Here is a 22,969-nt window from a genome sequence, read left to right as displayed (position 1 = left end):
CCGCGGACCCAGATCGGCACTGGAGGGAATCTAGTTGTAGGGGTGGAGCCATAACCGTTGAGATGAGAAAGGAGGGCCCGGCTGGTCCTGGGAAGCGGGGAAGGAGGGAAGCGGGCTCCGGTGGAAGTGGGGCAGGAGGAAGGGGCGGGTGAGGTCGGGCACCGCTGGGCACATGCGTGCATCTGATCTTCGCCTCACCCAGGAGTCCTCCTCCGTGGCGGCCACAGGGTCGGCCCCTCCGACTCCCACGAGGTCCCAGCGACAGCTCCAGCTGTCCCCAGACTGAGCCGCCAGGGCCCCCGGAAGGCTCCCCTGGCCAGAGAGGGCGCCGCTCGTCCTCACTGCAGAGCAGGGCCGGGCAGGGCCACCTGTGAGCGGCAGGATTCGGGAGCACAGGGCGCACATGCCAGCCGTGTTTCACGTGGCCCTGCTGCTCTGTCAGCTCCTCCTTGTTCTAATTTCCCAAGGACCCGCTACAGCCTTCCTGTCACCTCACCTTCCTCCGCTGAACAGCGCACCCAGCCCTGACGTGGGGCGCTCTCCCCGGAGGCGGGGCGCAGCACGGACTCCTGCTGCCAGGGAACCAGCTGCCGCTCCCCCGCCCTTCTGTGGGGTCACGGGAGGAGCTCAGCGGGTCACCACTTCCCTAGAAGACTTCTAACCCCCGTGAGTCACCAACCCTGTGCCACATCTTTTTGCCTTTATTCTCCATCAGGGGTTTGCACTTGTAATTTTTATTTTTAAGGACCGTCTTCTGGTCTTTCCGTCTTCCTGAAGTTTTACCCAACATACTGAGAAGGTTTCTCTTCTCGAAAGTACTTGCGATTTTTGTTAGACCATTTTCACATAATTTTGTCTGGTGAGTCAGAGGACCGCTGAATGACATGATGACACGGACGGGCAAAGGAGGAGCAGCAGCAGGGCTCTCCCTGGGCCCTGGGCATCGCTCCCGCTCCTCAGTGATCTTTGGAGAGTACAGGTCTGATCTCAAACCCCCCCGGCCCTGGGCACGGATGCCTCGCTCCGACCTGCCCAGGGAGAGGCTGCTCGGAGAAAGGAGACTATCACCAGCCTGGGCCTGTGGCGCCCCTGCCTGGGGAGTCCTGCTCTCCAGAGGCCCAGGGCACACGTGTGATCACCACCCTACACAGCTCTTCAGAGGTGGCTTGTGGGGCGTGCGCTGCACTAGCCACCTGCCCCCACCCCCGCCGCCACCACCCTGCACCTGCCCCAGGACCTCCAACAAGACAGGCTATGCAGGACAGAGCAGCTCGACCCTCCCTCCTCCCCACCATGCCTATGGCCACACCCTCTGCCCCCCCGACCCCCCACACTGAGCCTGCCCCCTGCCAAACCCTCCCCAGGCCGAGTCTCCCCTACAGCACCCTCCTGACCATGTGTGCCCAATCACACCCCAGTCCCAACAGTGACTCAAAATGCCTCAGTGAAGTAGAAGGCAGGCCTCCAAGATCTCACCTTTAGTCAAAAACACAAAAGCAAAGTGTGAGCCACCTCACAGGTGATCTGCACCATGAGCCTCCAGGAACGTGTTAAGTGAGGACACCCCGGTCACCTGACGTTTGGTCTGAGATCTAATCAAGATGGAAACCCCCTCCCCAAACCTCTTGCCTAAGTAAATGCATCAATCAATCCAAAAATCCATTGCTGTTACGGGCTAAGTTGTATCCCACAAAATTCACATGGCAAAGCCCTAAGCCCCAGAACCTCGGAAGCTGCTGTATTTGGACGCACAGACTTGAAGTAAAGTGCAGCCGTCTGGGCGGGCTCTACTCCAGTGGCTGATGTCCTCGCAGGAAGGGGAGAGGAAGACACAGAGGGACAAGCACGTGAGGACAGCGGGAGGAGGTAGCCGGCTGCTAGGCATCGGGACAGCCCTCAGAGAAGCCAAGCCCACTCACCGCCCCCCGAGACTGCCAGCCTCCAGAGCTGGGAGAGAATCTGTCTCTGTCGTCTGAGGCCCCCAGTCGGTGGCACTTTTCACGATGACCCACAGAGACTCTTTTGTGCAAGGTACACAGCAGCCCAGACAAGAAGCAACCTGTGCCTGGGTCCTGGCCTCACCAGGCCACGACTGCTGCTGGCCGCTCCGTCTGCACGGCCTGAACCTGGCGGCCGCCCCAGGGAGAGGGGGAGGCGGGGGCTGGCACGCGTCGCTAGGCTGGGGAAGAACAAAGCCAATAGCATATCTGGGGTGGCGGGAGGAATTTGGTTTTTACGGTGTTACTGGAAAAATGAATTCAGACGGAGCTTTGTCTAAGCCCCCCTCGTGGCTGGAAACCCGGAGGAAGGACATTAAAGGAGGCGCGCTGACAAATGACGGGACATTAAGCTGTGAGGAGGTGTCCGGTGGGGTGCTCTGGGGATGAAGCCTTATTTAACATCTTCATTAGCGATCTGGAAGGAGCAGTAAACAGCACATTAATTAAATTTCCAGATGATACTAACTTCGGAGGTGCTACAGAAAGTCAGTGAGGACAGAGATACGATACAGATGGGACCCAAAGAGGTTAGCGGGAGCGCAGACACAATACGGCATAAAATCACACACACACACAAAGAAGAAGCAGCCGCAGCAGCTAATTAAAAACATGCCCTGTATTCCTGTATTCTGGAATCCTAACTACTGTCAGACGACTGTGTAAGAACAATGCAGGCGTCCTTTGTCACCTGAGCTCACCCCACTCAAGCCCTCGCTGTCCGAAACCAGCAGTCTGAGGGACTCGGCCATGCTCAGAGGACCCCTGACGACGAGAATTCTCACTGCTTGTTGAAAACTCAGAAGCCAAAGCAGATTCCGGTAACATGGCACACGTCAATCCCCAAGCGTGCACCCACGCCCGGCCTCACAGACAGACCCTACGAGGACATCCGCGGCTCCTGCGCCCCCACATGGAAGGCTGGGCAGTCTGGCGCAGCACGTGGACAGACACGGTCATGGGACCCTGTGCCTCCAGGAACCACACCAAGGAAGGGAGGGCACTGGGACTAACCCAGCTGCAGAATATCTGAGTCCGTAAAATATAATTATGTCTCTAAAGAGACAAAGGGGCCTGTCCTTAAGATCTTTGATCTCGCTGGCCTCTAAACTCCAACATCACAAACACCACCCCAAAGCGGTGACCATGGTAGCTCTATCCTTCGTGACAAACATTTTTACAATGGGTATGTTTACAAAATCCTTCCCCCAGAAACAACTACCTTAAAGCCTATTAACCTGCAGGCCAGGTGCTCAGAACTGAGGCGCACAGATGCAAATCCTGACCCCACTACTAACTAGTGCTACTAGCCTGGCAAATCCCTTTCCCAAATTCCTCACTGGGAATATGCGAACAATGACAGAAGACGAGGCTAGAGAGCCACGGCACCGCCACGTTCACAGCAGCCTCACCTCCACCAGCCAAGACACGGAAACAACCTAAGCGGCCACTGGAGAATGAATGGATAAAGAAATTATATCCAAAGAAAAATACATAGATACAGACACACACGGTGCACAGTGAAATAGGATCCCACCATAGGAGCAGGCGATCTTGCCGTCTGTCACAACAGGGACAGACCTGCAGGGCACCGTAGCGAGGGAAAGGAGTCAGAAACGAAGAAAAACAAATCCTGTATGATCTCACTCATACGTGGAATCTTAAAAAAAAAAAAGAGCTCACAGACACACAACAGATTGGCAGCTGCCAGCGGCAGGCAAGGGGGTCGGGCACAGAACTGGGCACAGAACTGGGCGGACATGGTCCAAGGTCCAAGCTTCCGTTACAACGTAAGCCGGCCCCGGGCACAGAACACACAGCACGGAGACTCCAGCCAGCAGTGCTCTGGCGCATTCGTGCGAGCTGCTGGGAGTAGATCTCGATGTTCTCATCACAAGAATGAAAACCACAAAGTGCGTGTGTAACCCAGTGGTGTTGTGACAGGTGTTAATCAGGCTTCCGATGGTGATCCTTTCCCAACACATACTCCCAAATGCTGAATCCTTCTCTTGTGTGCTTTAATACAACGTTACAGGTCAATGCTATCTCAAAAAAACTGCAAAAAATATTGTAAACAACTTAAAAACTGGATAATCCATGAAAATGCACTTAGCCGGTGACCTGGTACCTAAGCACTAACTGATAAGGGTCGTGTTCACGCTCGTCCTCATGTCCCTCCTGCACGCACAGCGATGGTGACGAAGGCCTAAGTACTCCCGGGGCCACGCGCACACCCCACCCGCAAAGGAGGCACGCCTGACCCCGGTCTCAGCACATCTCCCGCTCGCCGTCTCACACTCAAACACACCCCACACGCACAGCACACACTCCTCACACCCCAACACACATTCAACACATACACAAACCACACGCCCTCAACATACGTCCGCGCACAACACCTCACGCGGCACACTGCGCAGGCAGAGCGCACACCGAGCAGAGCCGCTGCACACACACAGCACACACAAAGCCGCACACCCGCGCACACACACACACAGCACACGCGCTCTACTGCAGGTGCAGCCGGACCTCCGCCGCCAGAAGGAGCGAAAATCTCTGGGCAAATATCAGGACCAGGAGTCACCCGGGTCCTGTCACGGAGGGTCCTCATACGAACCCAAAGGACAGCAGCTCACCCTGAAACCTAAGTCTTCGCACGCGCAGTTACCGGAGCGCCCGTGTGCGGACGAGCAGGAGCCCGGACACGGGGCGCAGCGCTGTCCGTGCCGGGCGAGGCCGGGCTGGGATTCCCCACACCCCCGACCCGCGCACCCACCCACCCACCCCACACCGCTCTGCACCGCCTCAGCCTCAGGCCCGGCGCGCGTGGGAAGGCTCCGGACTCGGCGCCGAAGCTGCGCGAGCGAACCCGCCTCCGTCCGCACGGCCTCTGCGTCTGCCCCGCGGGACGCAGCTCTCCTGTCTGCGCCCCAGGCTCTCGTCTTTCTTTCCTCGAAGCGCAGCGCTGGGTCTGAAGCAGCCAGAAACCCCAGCCGCCATCACCCCGTCCGGGCACTGGTGAAGTGCGGAGCGCGAACGGACGTCTCCAGCTGGAGACTCACGCTGCACTGACTTGGGACCTCGGCACGAACTGGCTGGATCGAAGCAGCCCCACTGGGCACCGAACTCCAGCTCGGAACGGCTGGAACAGTCAACCCAGAGGCCCAGAGAAGCGACGGCCCAGAAGGGACCCACATCCCTGCCGCGGTCACCCACGCGGCTGCTGCGGACAGGGGGAGGGTCCAGCCACAGTGACTTTCACCGGTTTAAACATGAGTCCAAGCTGTTGCCACACCTAATCTCTTCATTACAAGTGGTAAACACTAACACACAGGGACAATCAATCCCACATAACCTCTGGCTCTTTCTGGGAATTCAGAAACCAGCAGGTAAGCTAAATGCTTACGTTCCTTTCTATGTTTAAAAAAAAGAAAAAAAAACCCGGCCTCTGAAGACCACCGATGACCTCCCGGAACCACACAGCCCTTCCCAGCAAGGACTGCATGCAGGCCTGTCAGGAAGCCTGGAACAGAAGGTGCTAGGCTAAGAAACACGCCCAGGCCAGCAGGGTGGGGCACGGGGTCAAGTCTCCAAGCACCCTCTTGGGGGTGGGGCGGGCACCAGAGATGACGCAGGAAGCACACCAGCCTCGGGGGTGGGAAAGGACCCGAAAGGCCCCAGCTTCTCGGGAAGCCCACCGCAGAGCCGACGGCCGCAGGGCGCCCGGGCCTTCCCTCTCTGCTTCACCGCAAGCACCTTGCCCAGCGCCGTCCTCCGGCTGCGGGCTCTCCTTCGAGCCTCGGCGCACGGGTCTCTGAACATGACCGTCAGCGAGGCTCACTGCACGTGGGCCTTCATGAAACAGAACCAGCTGCAAGAACCACCACCTGCGGGGAGCCCCGAAGAAGGGCCCATCGGGGGTCACCGAGCCAGAATCCTCTACCAGACGCAGCGGCCTATTATTTTTTACTAGCAGTGGTCGGAGCGACATTGCCTGGTGACACATTTGAATACTGCCCTGAACTGGATCCCACACAGACAGAGCTGGAAACACAACCAAAGGTCAACCTCTCCCACAGACTGGCCATGTTCCCTGTTACATCCAAGGGCCTCGAGAGCCTTGAGGGTCTCTGGCAGCCTGGGGGTCGGAGGTCAGGGAACTGAGCTCAGTACTTGCCAGGGTAGGAAAACCCATCCATCAGGGACACCTTAGTTAGATGTCACTGATGAGCCCAATTCTGCCATGTGCTTTGCAAACAAGCTCTTCATGCCCTTGAAAGCATTTAGAAAAATCTCTGAGAAATGCAAGAAAGCTTTTAAAACAGCATCAGCCTAGGACGCAGCCGCCTGGGACGCAGCCGCGGAAGGTGGTGGGAAGAGCCAGAGTGAGGAGGACGCTGGTGCCCCCTGCTGCCCAGAAGGGGCCAAGAGGGAGCAGTCCGGGACCACACACACACACACACACGCAGCACAGACCTGTGCAAGCAGACACACGCACAGGTACACATGACAGACAGCATAGACATAACAGATGTAAGTCACACGTGACAGACATGACACACAGGACATAGAGACGCAAGAAGACACATGGCAAAGACACAAAGACCCACACGACAGACGTGCGACAGAAATGACACACACGCAGGCACACGGTCTGATACACAGGCACACGCAGACACATGGGCACACGACAGATAGGACACACCTAGGCATACTCGAGCACATGGCAGACACACCAAGCTTGACAAATATGACACAGACATGGCAGACACACGACAGACACGCATGACATGTGACACGCGCAGGCATACGGCAGACACACAGACACAGACATGCCTGACCGATATGACACACACGCAGGCACACAGACACACACTGAGAAGAAAAGGAAATCAAAGTGGCAAAGTCACGACGTTTGAAAACAGCCTATCTACTGAGTTTATCTGAAGCATCTACTTTCTTCTCAAGGAACCTGCGCGAGCAAAGGAGCCAGAACTCAGGAGTCAGGCTGCACACGAGGGCCGAGGCCCTACCGGAAGCACCTGGTGAACGGGAGCCCAGCGCCGGGGTCGGGGGGCCAGTGTGAACACCTGCAGCGGCGCAGGCAGGAAGTGCTGTGAGGCACACGTGCCCCGACGTCCCTGGGCGACCCCCACGCCGCTTGGGGGCAGTGGCACAGCCTCCTGGGGCAGGACAGAGCAAGGACAAAGGCTTTCCTTGTGTGCGGGACACAGGCCTGTCTCCCAAGGGGACCTATGGTGGACCACACCCAGCCGGCCATGTGCTCAGCCACGGTGCAGACTCCCAGCCAGGCCCTGGGGCACAGCTGAAACCGCTTCCGTCCTCCCACGGGCCCTCACTTGGCTTCTGGGAAGACGCATTTGCCTTGTAAAATTATCCGAAAAAAAAGCTTGAGTTTGGTTTTTCTAACCTTCATCCATGCAGAAGAAGTTCCCAGAAGAGTTCACTGTCCATACAACTCTGTCCCCACCGCCCAGACTGGGAGGTTCTCATAATCATGCTGGGTGATGGTGACCCATCTCCCCAACTGCCACAGACCCATCCACAGTCTGGGACCGCCTGCGTCTGTCACCTGCGCCTTGCACGCCAGAGAGGGAAGGGCGCCGGCTCACATGCGCGCAGAGACCTAAGGGAGCTAGCGCAGGTACACGACAGACGTAAGGGAGCAAGTGCGCGTGTGTGCCAGAAGTAAGGGAGTGAGCACATGTGCGTGACAGGTAAGAGAGCGAGCGCACGTGCACAAGAGACGTAAGGGAGCGAGCACATGTGCACACAGAGGTTAGGGAGTGAGCGCATGTGCATGCGGAGACATAAGGGAGCGAGCACACGCACAGGACGTGTTCAGGAAGCTAGCACAGGTGCGTGACAGAGACATAAGGGAGCGAGCGCACGCGCAGGACAGAGATGTAAGGGAGCGAGCGCACTTGCTCGCAGTCTGGTCAGAAGGGGAGTTTGCCCGTTTAGGTCACCCTGACCTGCTGCCAGTTCCTGAGAAGCTACTGCCCGCACGTGGTCGCTGCTCTGGTCCTGGGGGTAACTGAACACGGCCCCTCACCAGCCCTCCCGAGCAGAACAGAAGCTACGGAGGGAGGCCTTCTCACATGCAGTTTCAAAGATGACTTGAGTTGGATTCTTGGGTGGCTGAGCACGGGACTCTCGGTTTGGGCTTAGGTCATGACGCCGGGGTCCTGGGACGGCGCCCGCACCGGGCTCTGTGCTCAGCAGAGTCTGTTTTCCCCCCCTCTTTGCCCCTCCACAGCCCCGCACCAGGGGCCCGTGACGGCCACCGCTATGTGACAGCTTTCTGCGATCCGCTCCTGGGAGTGTGCGGGCAAGACCCCAGGCCTGCTTCTAGCGGACAGGGTGCGGCGAAGGCGCTGCGATGTCCCTCCCGCGAGTCCGCGGTGTTCTGCGGCAACGCTCAAGGTACGTGGGAGCTAAAATGAAGGTCAGCTGCTGTTAAGTTACTCAAAAGGGAAATTGGTCAAAAAAAGTTTAAAAGTCACTTTTCCAGAAGGGGACTGCCTCTACTTTCAAGGTCCCATGCCCCAGGGCGGAGGCAGAAGTCGCAGCAACAGCACAGCGGTGGGGAGACCGTGTCCCACAGGCGGGTGCAGGGACAGCCTTACACAGAACGGCGTCAGGCTTCCAAAGGGAGGAGCCACAAAACCACAAAGAGCAAGAGAGCCGGGGCGTGGGGGCCGGGGTCTCAGTGTCAAGTCTGTCACATCCCAAATGGCCAGGGAAGATTCCGGGTGACGGCGCCACCCCATCACAGTTGGCTGGACGTAGGGACCTCGATCTGAGGCAGGGCACAAGGAAGAAAGATACAGCAGCCTCTGCCAGAGAAGCCCCAGACACACTGCGACGGGGGAGAAGGGAAAGCCCAAGAGGGCCTCTGGGGAGGTTGTTCTCAGCAGTGGAAGAGCGCCAGTCGAAGCCACAAATAGATAAAGAACATAGGGGGCTCAGGGGCAAAAGAACCTTCAGAAAACAACTTTATTGCCCCAAAGACAATAAGTGTTAAAAACACAAAGGTAGGGGCGCCTGGGTGGCTCAGTGGGTTAAGCGTCTGCGCCGGCTCAGGTCATGATCTTGGGGTCCTGGCATCGAGTCCCACGCCGGGCTCCCTGCTCAGCGAGGTGTCTGCTTCTCCCACACCCCTCCCCCCTGCTCATTTGCACTATTTCTCTCTAATAAGTAAATAAAATCTAAAATAAAAAAACCAAACCCACAAAGGTCTATGTGAACTTAAATAGAAAGACCCCTGTGAAGAACCCCCAGGGAGCAGAGAGTCCCAGTGCAGGTTCCTAGACACGGCGCGCCCGGGGCCCCAGGCAGCAGCAGCAGCAGCAGACAGCCGCACACGCCAGCATCCTGAGGCCAGGTCAGGAAGGGGAGGACACGCAATGTGGGGCCCGTGTGCAGAGGCTGCCGAATGCCCATTAGCCAGCCGGGCCTGCTGACACTGGCGGAAACACCGTAGAGACTACAGAGCACAAGACAGACCATACTCCGCTGACAGAGAGATGGACCGTGGGGTTCTCCGCAAAGCCAGAACGGGAACACCAGCTACGGACAACGGCAGAGACAGGAGAATGGAAGAAGATGCGTGGCCGGCTGGGTGCCAGACATCTAGGTTGGCACAAACGTCAAAGGCCCCAAAGACTAAAGAGCCAAAGAGCACATAGGGAAGATGCTTACTAGGGCCAAGGATCCCCCCACGCACACACACGTGCACACATGCTAGCACACACACACGTGCATGCACACAACCGGCTGCCCTCCCAAAGGGCACAGTGAACTAACGCAGGACCCCTGTGTCTCTCATCAGAGACCCTTCAGCACATCAGTCCCCTGCCCCAAGGGGTCCCCGTGACTGGAGCAGCCGCGACGCCAGCCCCCGGTCTCAGACCGCAGGCCACTGACCTCGGCTGGCTTCCCTGCGCTATCGCAGCTGCTCCGTGGCTGCAGCGCCTCTGTCCACCCTCAACCCCTCTAGGTCACGCACTGATCCATCAGCAACGGAAGACCCGTGCTGCGGGGGCGTGGCAACACCTGCGAGTACTCACGTTTGTTGTAGCACGTGGCCAGCACACCCTTGTCGGCAGGACTGGTGCTAATGTGCCAGATCTCACCCACTTGATGGAGGAGGACGTTTTTACTTATAATGTTGTTCTCGTCATCGAAGTCTACGATGTGGATCTACAAGCACAGTAACAGCACGTCAGGACTTGACTTCCCACGTACCTTAATTAAATACAGTGATCACAAAGAATAATCGAAAGCATCTTTAACATTTTTACTTAACTTACTGTTACCACACCAAGAGCATAGACTTTTATGAGCTCACCTCCCTGGGTTCTTCCCAAAAGACAGGTCTGAAATCCCCATGGAGTTTTTTGTTTGTTTGTTTTTTGTTTTTTTTAAGTACGAAAATGCTTAATAGTCAAATGCAATTCAATGTGTCCAACACTTTCTCATAATCACAGAAGTTAATATTCATAAACATAAGGCAGAGGCATTTATTTGGCACCTAACTTAGCCCACCTAAAATAGTCCTTTAGCCTGCCATTTTAATCTGATCCAAGATACTATTTTATTTTCAGTTTTCCAAGAAACTGAAAACATATCCACTAATACTACTTGCCATTCTTTTTTTTTATTATTTTTTTATTTTTTATAAACATATTTTTATCCCCAGGGATACAGGTCTGTGAATCACCAGGTTTACACACTTCACAGCACTCACCAAAGCACATACCCTCCCCAATGTCCATAATCCCACCCCCTTCTCCCAACCCCCCTCCCCCCAGCAACCCTCAGTTTGTTTTGTGAGATTAAGAGTCACTTATGGTTTGTCTCCCTCCCAATCCCATCTTGTTTCATTGATTCTTCTCCTACCCACTTAAGCCCCCATGTTGCATCACCACTTCCTCATATCAGGGAGATCATATGATAGTTGTCTTTCTCCGCTTGACTTATTTCGCTAAGCATGATACGCTCTAGTTCCATCCATGTTGTCGCAAATGGCAAGATTTCATTTCTTTTGATGGCTGCATAGTATTCCATTGTGTATATATACCACATCTTCTTGATCCATTCATCTGTGGATGGACATCTAGGTTCTTTCCATAGTTTGGCTATTGTGGACATTGCTGCTATAAACATTCGGGTGCACGTGCCCTTTCGGATCACTCCCCATGGAGTATTTTTAAGTGTGCAACCCACGTAGCCCAGCCCCCCACACCCCTGGTGCTAAAGAAACAAGGCAGCGAAAGCTCCGTCCCCAGGTGGCTTGGTCAGGCCAGGGCTGTCACTAGGGCTGGGGGTGTCAAGGGTTGTGCAAATGAGCCTAGAGCCTCAGGGCTGCCCGTGGCCGTGGGGCACATGTAGCCGCCACCCAGCCAGAATCAGGGCACCCACACAGTGCTCACGCCAAACAAGGCCTAACTCAGTTCAGGCACCAGCAGTGAAGGAGTTGGGAAGAGGCGAGAAAGCGTCACACACGCACACATCTTAAACATTTTTCCATAAAGGAGTCCGACGGCTGCCAATGCTCACAATCGCACCATATGTAAACATGAGAGTATCATATTTCAGCCACGGAAGGTTATGTATGCTCCCTGAGTGATATTCTGGACAATTTTTACAGGAATAAAATGATTGTCACATTCATACTTTTATCAGTATCTAAGTCAATGAGGAAAATAAAACATTTGTTTTAAAAATGAATTTATACTAAGAAATTATTCATGGATCTTCATGAAGATCTATGTCCGGAAATGTTCACGGCGGCATTGATTATGGCGATGAGAAATCAGAAGTCAGCTGAATGTCTGGCAATGGGGAACTGCTCAAATAAATTGTGGTATTTGACTATAACGTAATACTACAAGCCATTCCATATGCTATAAAGGACCATTTAGTGCCAGGGAAGAGGGTCCGTAACTTATATTTAAGGGGAGAAGAATGAGCAGAGCCGTGTGAGGGCTGCAGGCGGTGTCTGCGTGCATGATCCAGGGGACAGCCAGGAGGTACACGGTCGGTCACGGTCGGTCACCCCCAGACAGCGGGACCACGGCAGGTTCTTCCTTCACTTCTTTGGGGGCTTGTCTGTAGTTTCCACATTTCGTGTGTGATTAATATGCACCACTTTGCGATCGGAACATTAAATGCTGTTTTAAAAAATGTTTCCATGGCATCCAAAAGCCTCACACTCCACCCTCGGTTCAAAGAGCCTGGTTCTAGTCTTCACGACTTCCTCCTCCACCTGGTTTGGATGGCAAAATAACCTCCGGCCCCGACAAAGGGTAGCTCTGGACCCAGAACGCAAACCCCACGCTGACGCTGCGAGCCCGTGTGGCCCCGCGCCTCCGATTCCCACATGCGCACTGAAGATGAAGGATCACCAGACACCGAGTGCAGGCGTGCCCGGCTCACCACGGCGCACACTCGGGCCGTCCCCCCTCCTCTAGGGGAAGAGATGAAGAATCGTTGCTGCTACTTTTACTTTTAAAAAACTGCTTTCAGAGCACCTGGCTGGCCCGGGGGATGAAGCGTCTGCCTGCGGCTCAGGTCGTGACAACAGGGCTCTGGGATCGAGCCTGAAGTCAGGCTCTGCGCGGGGCCCCTCTGCAGGGAACCTGCTTCTCCCCCTCCCCGCCTCCACCACGTGCACGCGCTCTCTCTCCCGATCCCTCCCTCTCTCTCCAGTAAACAAATAAAATCTTTTATAAATAAATAAATAATAAAAATTACTTTCAGCAAGCTCTTCCTGCCACGTAGCCCAGTGCAGTTTCCACACTGGGTTCAAAGGTACAAATCACGTTATCTTAGAACTGTTTCCTCCCCACACATGAGGGAATTTAACCCGTAAACACCTTCTCCCTCTGGGGACATGTTACACATTAAAAAGCTATTAACAATTACTAAGTAATGAAGTGATTCCTGAGAGAAGTATCTGGTGGACTGAAGTTAAACACACACGTGTCCTGAGACCCAGGAGCCCACTGCTGGGCCTGTACCCAAGTGACACCAAGGCAAAAGACGGGCACGGCACAGCTCACAGCAGCTTCGCCGGTGATCGCCAACAACGGGACACAGCCCAGCCCGTAACACGGGCTGAGGAGCTATAGGTGACAGTGGGGGCAGTACCATGGCCATGGCATGGGGCTGGGGGTGTGCACAAGTGTGTAAGATACACTGGCTGTTCACTTCAGACACACAGGATGCCTCACATGCAAGTCCACCAGACTGAGCATAAGAACAAAACTAAAAAGAAAAAATTTTAAAAAGTCATTCTTTATTGTATCCAATGACTTAAACATTTAAAAATAAGAAATCTGGGGGCACCTAGGTGGCTCAGTGGTTTAAAGCCTCTGCCTTCGGCGTGGGTCATGGTCTCAGGGTCCTGGGATCGAACCCCACATCGGGCTCTCTGCTCAGCAGGGAGCCTGCTCCCCCCCCTCCGCCTGCCTCTCTGCCTACTTGTGATCTCTGTCGGTCAAATAAATAGGTAAAATCTTTGAAAAAAAAGAATAAATAAGAATTCTGTGATGCTGATGAAATAGTGACAATCCACACGGGGAAGGCTACAGTAAAATCAGTAAATGCTGAACATCTGAATCGTTCTTTCAAAAGATTTATTACAATACATAAATAGAAACTATATAAATGTTGAAACTGAAATAACTGGATTTCCTAAAACCTGTCCCAGGAAAATAAATGAACAACACAAAAATGATGGAGTATTAAATAGTTCTAAAAATCATGCAAAGCATGGGGCGCCCAGGTGGCTCAATGGGTTAAGGGCCTGACTCTTGGTTTCAGCTCAGGTCTGGAGCTCAGGTCCGGGAATCCGGCCCCACAGTTGACTCCGCGTGCCGCAGGGAATCTGCTCCTCCTCTTCCCTCTGCAGCCTACCCTGCACATACCCACACACACGCTCTCTCTCTCAAATAAATAAAATGTTTTTTAAAAATCATGATAAAGGGAGCACCTGGGTGGCTCAGTGGGTTAAGCCTTTGCCTTCAGCTCGGGTCATGATCCCAGGGTCCTAGGATCGAGCCCCGCATCGGGCTCTCTGCTCAGTGGGGAGCCTGCTTCCTCCTCTCTCTCTGCCTGCCTCTCTGCCTACTTGTGATCTCTGTCTGTCAAATACATAAATAAAATCGTTTAAAAAATCATAATAAAGAACAATTATAAACACAGAAGTTTTATGAAAGCATAAATTTCACGAGCAGAATATAAAGTGGCTTGCAATTATATAAAAGTCATGTGTGAACATACAGGGCAATATACAAAATTGGGAATAATTTTTGTGTTGCTACAGTAAAGAGGAAATTTTTTTCTTTCTTCTTTATTATTTGCACATTTCCTGCTTATCTGGAAATCCATAAGACCGAAGAAAATGAATGAAGGCACTTCTATGTACTATTTTCCTGTTCCCTCATCTATCCCTCTGCAAGGCACCCAAATGCCAGGAGGCCCACAGGCGGACACTCCAGAGCCCCGTCGGCAGAATTCCTGTTTGCTGGCTCGGTCGGCCCACCGTGAAGAAAGCCCAACGTCGCGGCACCGATTCACAGCACCCCGCCCGCGGACCTCTCCCCCAGTCCGGAGCCTGTGGCTGCCGGCCTCTCCTGCCCGACGCCCCCCAGGTCACTCTCACCTGGGGAAGCCTTCCTTCTCACCACCTCGCCAGGATGCCCTCTTCTCCGTGTGAGGACACAAAGCCCATGCCGTCCGCATGCCGTCCACATGCCGTCCACATGCTGTCCAGGCCTTGGAGCCTGATCCCAAGTTCCTCTCGGCTCCTTTCTGCACTTCTGGGCACAGGGACACAGCAGGAAGGAGGGACGGGTCGAAGACCTCCCCCTCCCACCAAGTCCGTCTCTCCTGACCTGACGCGCTCGGGCACTGCTCCGGCCCGTCACACCTGACGGTCCTCAGATTCTCCCACACATCCTCATTCACAGTTTCCAGACAGCCCACAGGATGCATCTTCGTGAAATGTTTTAGTCTAGGCATGTTCGGGAAGAACGGTAAGACTCACCATAAACAGAGATCAGAGTAATACTGGCTAGCCTGTAAGACGGGCCAGGCGCGATGCTATCTGACACACATTATCTCCATTAATCCTGAAAAGAGCCATGAATAATCATCAGCCACAATCTACAGGGGAGGAACACAGGCTTGGAGAGCTGACATACGGTGTCTCCTGCGGTTAGAAGCAGGAGTCCAGAGCATGTGCTCTGAACCCCCAAGCTATCCAGGGCACACCGAGGCCCCTGCCCTCCGCACGGCAGCAGGAGAGCAAAAATCAGCCGCTGCCGCCAGAGAGGGAGGCCATATCTCCAGCTGCCTGTTCTCAGGGCACCACCGGCTCCCCGGCTTACACTGGGCGGGCCAGGAAATATTCTGTGCAAGACATCTCTGCAGTTACAGAGCAGTTCTGAGAACAATGCAAGGAAAACACCACGGTGTGTGCACACGATTACAGGGGTGCAAAGGAAGGAGCAACTAATATTGGTTAAGAGTCGGGCGGACGCGCCGCCGTCACCCTAAACTCTGCACACCACGGCTGAGTCCCTAAGATGCTTTCACAGCTTATAATGAAGATCAAACTTGTATATTGTGAATTACTATTACCTTTAAATAGTCTTTTAAAGTTGGATTTACTAGTGCTGGGCTAGGGGCACAGATGACTATGGAAAGTTAGGAGTAAGAGTCATACAGTTCATTAGGAAGCCAGTCAAGATGTCGACGCTCCTCATCTTCCTGGGGAACGGGGGCTTCAAGAAAGGTGTCCCTTGCCACAGACCCAGACTCCGCCGTGGCCCGGGGCCAGGTCTGAGCCGGACTCCAGGCCACTGCACTGTCTCTCCATCTCATCTCTCCCACTGAACTGAAGGTAAACAAACTCTTACAAATTAGAAAGAAAAAAATTTTAAATATGGATAAAATTAGAAATCAAAAATGAAAAGCTCCCTTCCTAGGGAACGTTAAGGTTCCGGTGGCTGGGCCACGGGCACGTCTCCCTGCTGGGGCCCCTGAGCCAGCGGGATGAAAGGTCTGGCCCGTCCACCACCGCAGACCTCACACCACACTGTCCACCACGAGACACGAACAGGCCCTCCCGGCAGTTCCTTCCGAAGAACATGGTGCAGCAGGCACTAGACCTGGAGAGGGCGTCCTCTGGCGGGTCTCACACCTCCAGAGCTCTCTCCTCCTGGCTCGAGGCAGGACCACAAAGCTCCATTTCAGCATCAGTCCACTCTGCTTCGGGGGGATACACGGAGTCTACCGTGATCTGGGACCAGGGGACCTGCGCCCAGTTTTGATTTTGCCGCTTCCCGGCCGGTGGACCCTGTGCCGGTCACTCACTCTCTGGGCTCTCGCTTCAGCGTAAGTATACTTAGGAAAATGGATTCCTAGGATTTCTTCATTAGACTTGAAACACAGTGATCCTTCAGCTAAGACTTAAACCGATCGGTTCCTGTCAAACACGCTACGTGTTTCCCGGTGCTCACTGCGCCCGTCGGCTATCACTTACCTGTCCGTATTAATACTCCTTCCCAACGCAAATAAGCTCCAGTGTATGGACAGCCTTTGTCCATGAAGCCAAACTACACTTGGGAGCCACAAAAAAGAAAGAAAAGAAAAAGACCCACATTCCACACCGTCCTTGCGCCCAGTGGGGGCACTTCTTGGACAAGCAGCGTCCTCGTGCGCGTGGGCTACTGTAACGAACAGCACAGGCGGTGCCTACACACAGGGGCATGCAGTGCTCACACCCCTGGAGGCGGGAAAGCCGAGCTCGGGATGCCACAGCATGCTTGGGTCTGGGGGAAGCCATCCTCCGGGGTCCGATGACCACCCTCTCCCCGTGTCCTCACGTGGCAGAGGAGTAAAGACACTATGGGTGCACCCCATTCACGACGGCTCCACTGCCATGACCTAAGCAACTTCCAGGGGCCCTACTCGCTCCTACCATCACCGGGGGCTGGGTTCCAACCTCTGCACCGGAGGGAGACCAACATGCAGAGCCAGCAAGTGGGCAGGACGGAGGTCCTTCGCTGCGGCTGGCCCAGGGCTGGAGAAAAAGCTGGGAGCTAACAGGTCACTGGAAAACCCCCAGCAGTCTCTATCATCCCATTTCTAGACAGAAGCCCAACAACTGAAAAGCTATAGAGTAGAACTCTGTTTTAAAAAGAAATTCTGAGGGGCGCCTGGGTGGCTCAGTGTGTTAAAGCCTCTGCCTTCGGCTCAGGTCATGGTCCCAGGGTCCTGGGATCGAGGCCCACATCAGGCTCTCTGCTCAGTGAGGAGCCTGTTCCCCACCCCCACCCCCCGCCTGCCTCTCTGCCTACTTGCGATCCCTCTCTCTCTGTGTCAAATAAATAAATAAAATCTTTAAAAAAATAATTAAAATCGAAATTCTGAGATGTAATCAATACTGAGAAAAGGGGGTGGGGAGGGGCAGCAGAAGAAGGGGTGAGGGAGGAGAGGGGGTTCCGTTCCAGGTCAGGGCAGGGGCGCTGAGTCTCGATGTCTGACAAAGGCCCAGGTGTTTCTCGAGGTAGCCGGGGCCATGGAGGACAGCTCGCAGACAGATGCGGCTGAGGAACGAAGCTGACCGTAATCAAAACACAAACACAGGAAAATGGAGTTTACAAATTAAAAACAAAAGTTAGAAAGGAAAAGATCAATCCAGGGGAAGAAGCCACTGTGTGTCACCCCTTCAGGGACCCACCTTCTCCCTGAGCGTGCGGGGAGAGGATGAGTCTGCGTCCTCCGTCACGCTGGCTCTTCCCCCAGCGGCGGCAGAAGCGGGAAGTTAGCGACAGGCAAAAGGAATCTTGGGGAAAAGCCCATGCAGAAGCGAACCCCTTGTTTGGAGTCTCTGCCTAAAGCCCCCACCGGACAGCCAGCGAGCACACGGCCTCCGCGGAAAGCGGCCCACCGTCCCGCCCGCCCCGTAAGGACCAGCAAACGAAGGACCCACACAGCCATCCGCTCCTGGCGCGGAGCCGCGTGCAAACTAAGGGCAGAAACTAGAGCAGTTCCTCTGACGGAGAAAACAGGCCAGCGACTGTGACAGCTTCAAAAATTTCCAGAAAAGAGCCCAGCTGAATTAATTAGGACTGGTTCGGGGACTGGCACTTTCTAGGGAATTAATGACTGCGCAGGAGCTACTGGCCCGAGGCGCAGCCGGGGGCTGTTAACCCTCACCAGCCAGCGGGGCCAGCCGTGGGAGGCGGGGGAGCAGGGCCGCAGGGCCAGGGCCCCCGATCTGGGCGGCGCTGCCTGATCTGGGGGCAGCTCCCAGCACTAGCGCCGTGGGTGTGGGTGTCTGCACGGAAGCCTGCAGGACGCCTTCAGGCCACGAACCCCCCCGCCCCCCCCCCCCGTGCTGCAGGTGGAAGCAGGAGGGGGAGGCGGGGGAAGGAGAGCAGCTGCGCTCCTGCCATATTCCAGCTCGCCCGCCTGCGAAAAACCCCAGAACTGCTCAGGACCAATCCCCTGCCTGCTGGGAAATGAGGTCAATGACCCCCACCCACCGAGGTCGCAGGCGTGGGAATGGCCCCCACCCGGCCCTGAGCAGCGCCCCGCTTCCCCGTCCGGCAGATGTGTGTCTCTCTGAACCGCAGTCAGTGGGCAGCCTCTGGGGCACAGGACCCCCCCCCTTCCCAGCCTGTGCCAGCACCCAGGAGGTGGTGCTGGGGAGGGCACAGCCGAGCGGGCGCCACAGGGACCGTTGCTAGCACCCTACGAAGTCCTGTTGCTCCATGTGGAGGCACAAAGCCGGGAATCCCCATCCTCACCGACCCCCGGAGCCCGGGTCACCCTCACTGTCAGCAAACAAGCAGGGAGGGCCTCCAGGAAGGAGGGCTGGGAGGTCAGGGGGAGCCAGTTTTCTCCCCTTACAAATGCGCTCCAGAACCCTGTTCTGATGAGAACAGCGGTGGGCGGGGCACCTGGGTGGGGAGGTGGCTGAAGCCTCTGACTTTTGGTTTGGGCTCAGGTCATGATCTCGGGGTCGGGGGATCAAGCCCCACAACGGGCTCCATATTTGGAATCTGCTGGAGATTCTCTCTCTCCCTTGGCCCCTCGCCCCTGATGCAGGCTCTCTCTCTCTCAAATAAATAAATCTTTAAAACTAATAGTAATAACATCAGAGGGAAACAGAGGAACAAGCGTGCTGCTCCTGGAGGACAGCAGAAGGGCAAATGCTGTGCCCTCACCGCCCCGGGGGTGTCCTCTTGGGGCCGCTGGCTGGGAGGCAGCCTCGGGAGACATACACCCCACGTGGGAGGACACACGCCACGTGAGCAGGGAGTCAGGCCTATCGCACAGGAGTAAAACACACGTTGCAGGGACATGTGAGCTTGGCCTGTGTGAGGGGAACACACGGGTTGGGCGTGTAGGGGCACAAGCTCAGGATCCGGCCCTCCCTGCTCTGGCGGCTCCCCAGCCACCCCCCAGGAATGAGACCCCCGGGCCGCGGGCCAGCACCATAGCCCACCCTCGCCAGGTCCCTCCTCCCCGCGAGAGCCCACTGGAAACCCTCTTCCTAAGAAAGTCATTCTTCCTGACATTCTGCCAGAAGGAACGTGACACACACATTCAGAAAAGTGAAAATCAGGAAAATGATCTACCTCACAAATGCTCACCTCACCCATAGGTTACTGTGGCTCAAACTTTGAGGCTGTTTGACCCGTTTCCTCCGAGTTCTTTACCGTGTGTAAGACTCGCGTTTGAACTTGATTCACCACTGTTCTGAGGTATAACTGACGTAATATTCTATGGGCCCCATGGAGACACCTAACGAGTCAACATTTGTAGCCACTAAGAAATGGTCTTTTTTGACACTACTGAGATCACACAATAGATAAAATCCTAACATTTCACTGAATCACCGAACGATTCTGAAATTATGCCATTAATGAGTTTATAACTTAATGAGTGCAATCTATGATGACGACTCCGCCACGAGGAACCAGGTTCAACGGGGTCCCATCCTGTGAATCTGCCACCATAGAAAGCAGCTCCCGTCAACCTGATTCCCGCACATTTTGATGGCTGCTAAGTGTTTCACAATTATTTGTAACATTATAAAAATATTCCTTGTATATAAAGGTTTTCCTACTGTAAGGGCCTACTTAGCCAGAGGGAGCCATTGTGTTGTTTATGCAGCAAACTGAGACTGACCCTGCCCCTCCCAGAGGAACTGACTTAAAAACAAGTCCGGAAACCAGTCCCAGGTAGCAAAGCCCAGATACAAGGGTGGGTCAGGCCAGGTGGAGACATCCAATCAGTGGGGTGCACATACTGTCTCCCTAGCTACCAAGGAGAGTGGGCTCTGCCTTTTGGGTGCCAATTCTGACCAAGGTGATAGGCTAGTGCAAATATCTACTAGGGTAAATTGAAATTCCGTTGGCCACCCGTGTGTGACCTAGCATGATTGTACAGTTGTCTCTGTGTGTTGCAATCTCATTGGCCACCTGTGTGTGCCCAGGCTCAACCACATGGCCTTTGCTCTATAAAAGTTAGTCTGTGAGGCTGGGAGGGGTCGCCTCTTTGTAAGAGACGGCCCCGACCGGTCGGTTTGATTCTCGATGCTTGGTGCAAAATAAAGCTTTGCCTGACCTTCGCTTTGTATCAGTCTTGCTCCTTTGATCACGGACCCATTATTGGGGGACCTATCACTGGGGGCTCGTCTGGGATCAAACGATGAGAACTGAGCCAGCATCAGAATTTCTGGGAAAAGCCTCCAGAGGTAAGATTTCAGGATCCTGTCTGTCTGTCTGGTTGCAGAGCTCCAGGGTATAGCCCACCAGGGAGAAGCTAGATGCAGCCATGCTCCCCAGAGCTGGAGTGGACGCAGGGACGCCCCATCCCACCACTGGTAGATCGTCAGGGGGTTCGAGTCCCCCTGTGCGGTCACAGGATTCAAGTCCCCCTGGGCAGTCAGGAGATCAAGAAAGTCCCCATCTGTGGCAGGTTCTGGGTAAGGACCCCTGGGCCTGTGGTTGTCTTTGTCCTTTTGTTGTCTGTTGTTTATTGTGTTTGCAGGGGATGGAGAAAGTTCCCACCAGCAGCAGGCTCTGGATGAGGATCACTGGGCCTGTGGTTGTCTTTGTCTTATCTTTTTGTTGTCTGTTGTGTTGTTTATTGTGTTTGGAGAAATGGGGCAAGCGGGGAGTAAGGGAACTGTGACACCCCTAAGTCTTGTTCTTTAGCAATATCAAGGATTTTCAAGGTAAAGCCACCCAGTCGGGTAACAAGGTTTACCCGTTTAAACTAAAAACACTGCCAATTAGAGTGGCCCATTTTCTCCACAGGGTGGCCGCTGGAAGGAATGTTTGCCTTGGCTCAGATCTACTCTACCCAGAGTAAGGTCTTCGATCTCCATCGAGACCAAATACCATACATCATGGCCTGGCGATCCCTGATAGAAAAGCCACTGTCATGGCTCAAGTCTCACCTTCCCCTACTAATGAAACCACCTCTCTCCCTCTAAGGCAGGGCGGATCACCAAAACCAGAACAGAGAGATGAGGGGACCAAGGAAGAGGACTGTCCTACCCCATCGGACGTGGAGGATGTGGAATGCCCCCCATCTGCCCCCTAAACCTGATAAACCTGACTCTCGGTCCTGAGATGCCCTTACCAGTCCCCCTCATATGCAGTTGGGGTCCACCTATGGGACCACCAAGCAGAAAGACCGCCCTGATCCTTCCCCTTTCCTCTATCCCCCTCTGCCTTCCTCTACCTCACCAGTTCGATCAGCGCCAATGCTGCCTCTCCATGAGGTTGCTCTATCAGACGGGAGAGGGCGCCCCCACCTAACCTCTATCCCTCTCTCCGCTTCTGACCTCTGTAACTGGAGGGCCCAACACAAATCCTTCTTGGTCCACCCTCAGGATTTAATTAGTCTCCTGGAGACTGTCTTTCTTACCCATCAGCCCACCTGGGTGGATATTCAACAGCTCCTGATGGCTCTCTTTAATGCGGAAGACAGGGATCGCATCACGCGAGAAACCCATAAGGTGATAAGGAGACCTGGCAGGGACCTCGATCCCTGGCGAAGGGAGGTCTCCTGCCCGAGGGAACCCCCGACTGGGAGTCAAAGTCCAATGAAGGTGAGGAGAGCCTGCGCCTCTACCGCCAGGCTCGACTGGGAGGCCTCCGTGCAGCTGCAAGAAGACCCATAAAAAGATCTGAAATTAGTGCGGTGACTGAGGGTAAGAATGAGTCTCCGGGAGCTTTCCTAGAAAGGCTTATTGGAGCCTATAAAATGTATAGCCCGACCGACCCAGAGGCACCCAAAAATCAGAGGGCAGTGAATCTTGCTTTTGCCAGTCAGTCAGCCCCAGATATAAAGAGGAAATTTAAGAGGAAATATAAAGAGGAAATAACTTCAGAAAATCGAAGGATTTGAAAGGAAGAATCTGACTGAGTTGGTGGGAATAGCAGAAAAGCTGTTTAACAACAAGACTGCACAAGAGGATGAAAAACAGACCAAAAAACTGGTTACGGTTTTGGCATTGCGTGAGGCGGGGAGGAGACGGGGAAAGAGCGCAACGGAAGGGGAAAGGCAGGTAGGGGTGGTCCGTGCGAGGAAAAGCCTGAGCACAGAGAAGACAGGCGGGAAGACGCAGATTCAGACCAGTGCGCTCACTGTGAGGGAAACGGGCGCTGGGCCACGGTGCGCCCCGAACGGCAGACGGCAATGCCGGCCCCCAGAGACCGAAGGGGCCGTGGTTCGGAGCCCTCCCCGGACCTCGGGTAAAAACTGAAGCGGAGGGGAAATCAAGTGATTTTTTGGTGGACACGGGAGCCCAATTTTCCTCATTACTTAACCCTATGGGAAAACTATCTGGACAGAAAGTCTGGGTACAAGGGGTGAATGGCACAGAAAGACATGAACGGACAACAGAAAGG

At 54.6% G+C, this 22,969-nt stretch overlaps 1 protein-coding gene across 4 annotated transcripts in view; it reads right to left on the bottom strand.

The window, feature by feature from the left end:
• EIPR1 (EARP complex and GARP complex interacting protein 1) overlaps positions 1-22,969 on the bottom strand; it is a 123,904-nt gene that overhangs the window by 84,283 nt on the left and 16,652 nt on the right. For all 4 annotated transcript variants that reach the window (XM_045084930.1, XM_045084929.1, XM_004745729.3 and 1 more), the window contains one exon: positions 10,091-10,223. In XM_045084930.1, the coding sequence (XP_044940865.1) occupies positions 10,091-10,223 (133 nt within the window). The remainder of the gene's footprint in view (positions 1-10,090; positions 10,224-22,969) is intronic.

The sequence above is a fragment of the Mustela putorius genome, unplaced genomic scaffold (genome assembly GCF_011764305.1).
Source record: "Mustela putorius furo isolate JIRA1106 unplaced genomic scaffold, ASM1176430v1.1 tig00000813_pilon_pilon_pilon, whole genome shotgun sequence".
Classification (NCBI taxonomy): domain Eukaryota; kingdom Metazoa; phylum Chordata; class Mammalia; order Carnivora; family Mustelidae; genus Mustela; species Mustela putorius.
The sequence above is the reverse complement of the archived record's forward strand: the minus strand, read 5'-3'. Positions and strand labels throughout refer to the sequence as shown.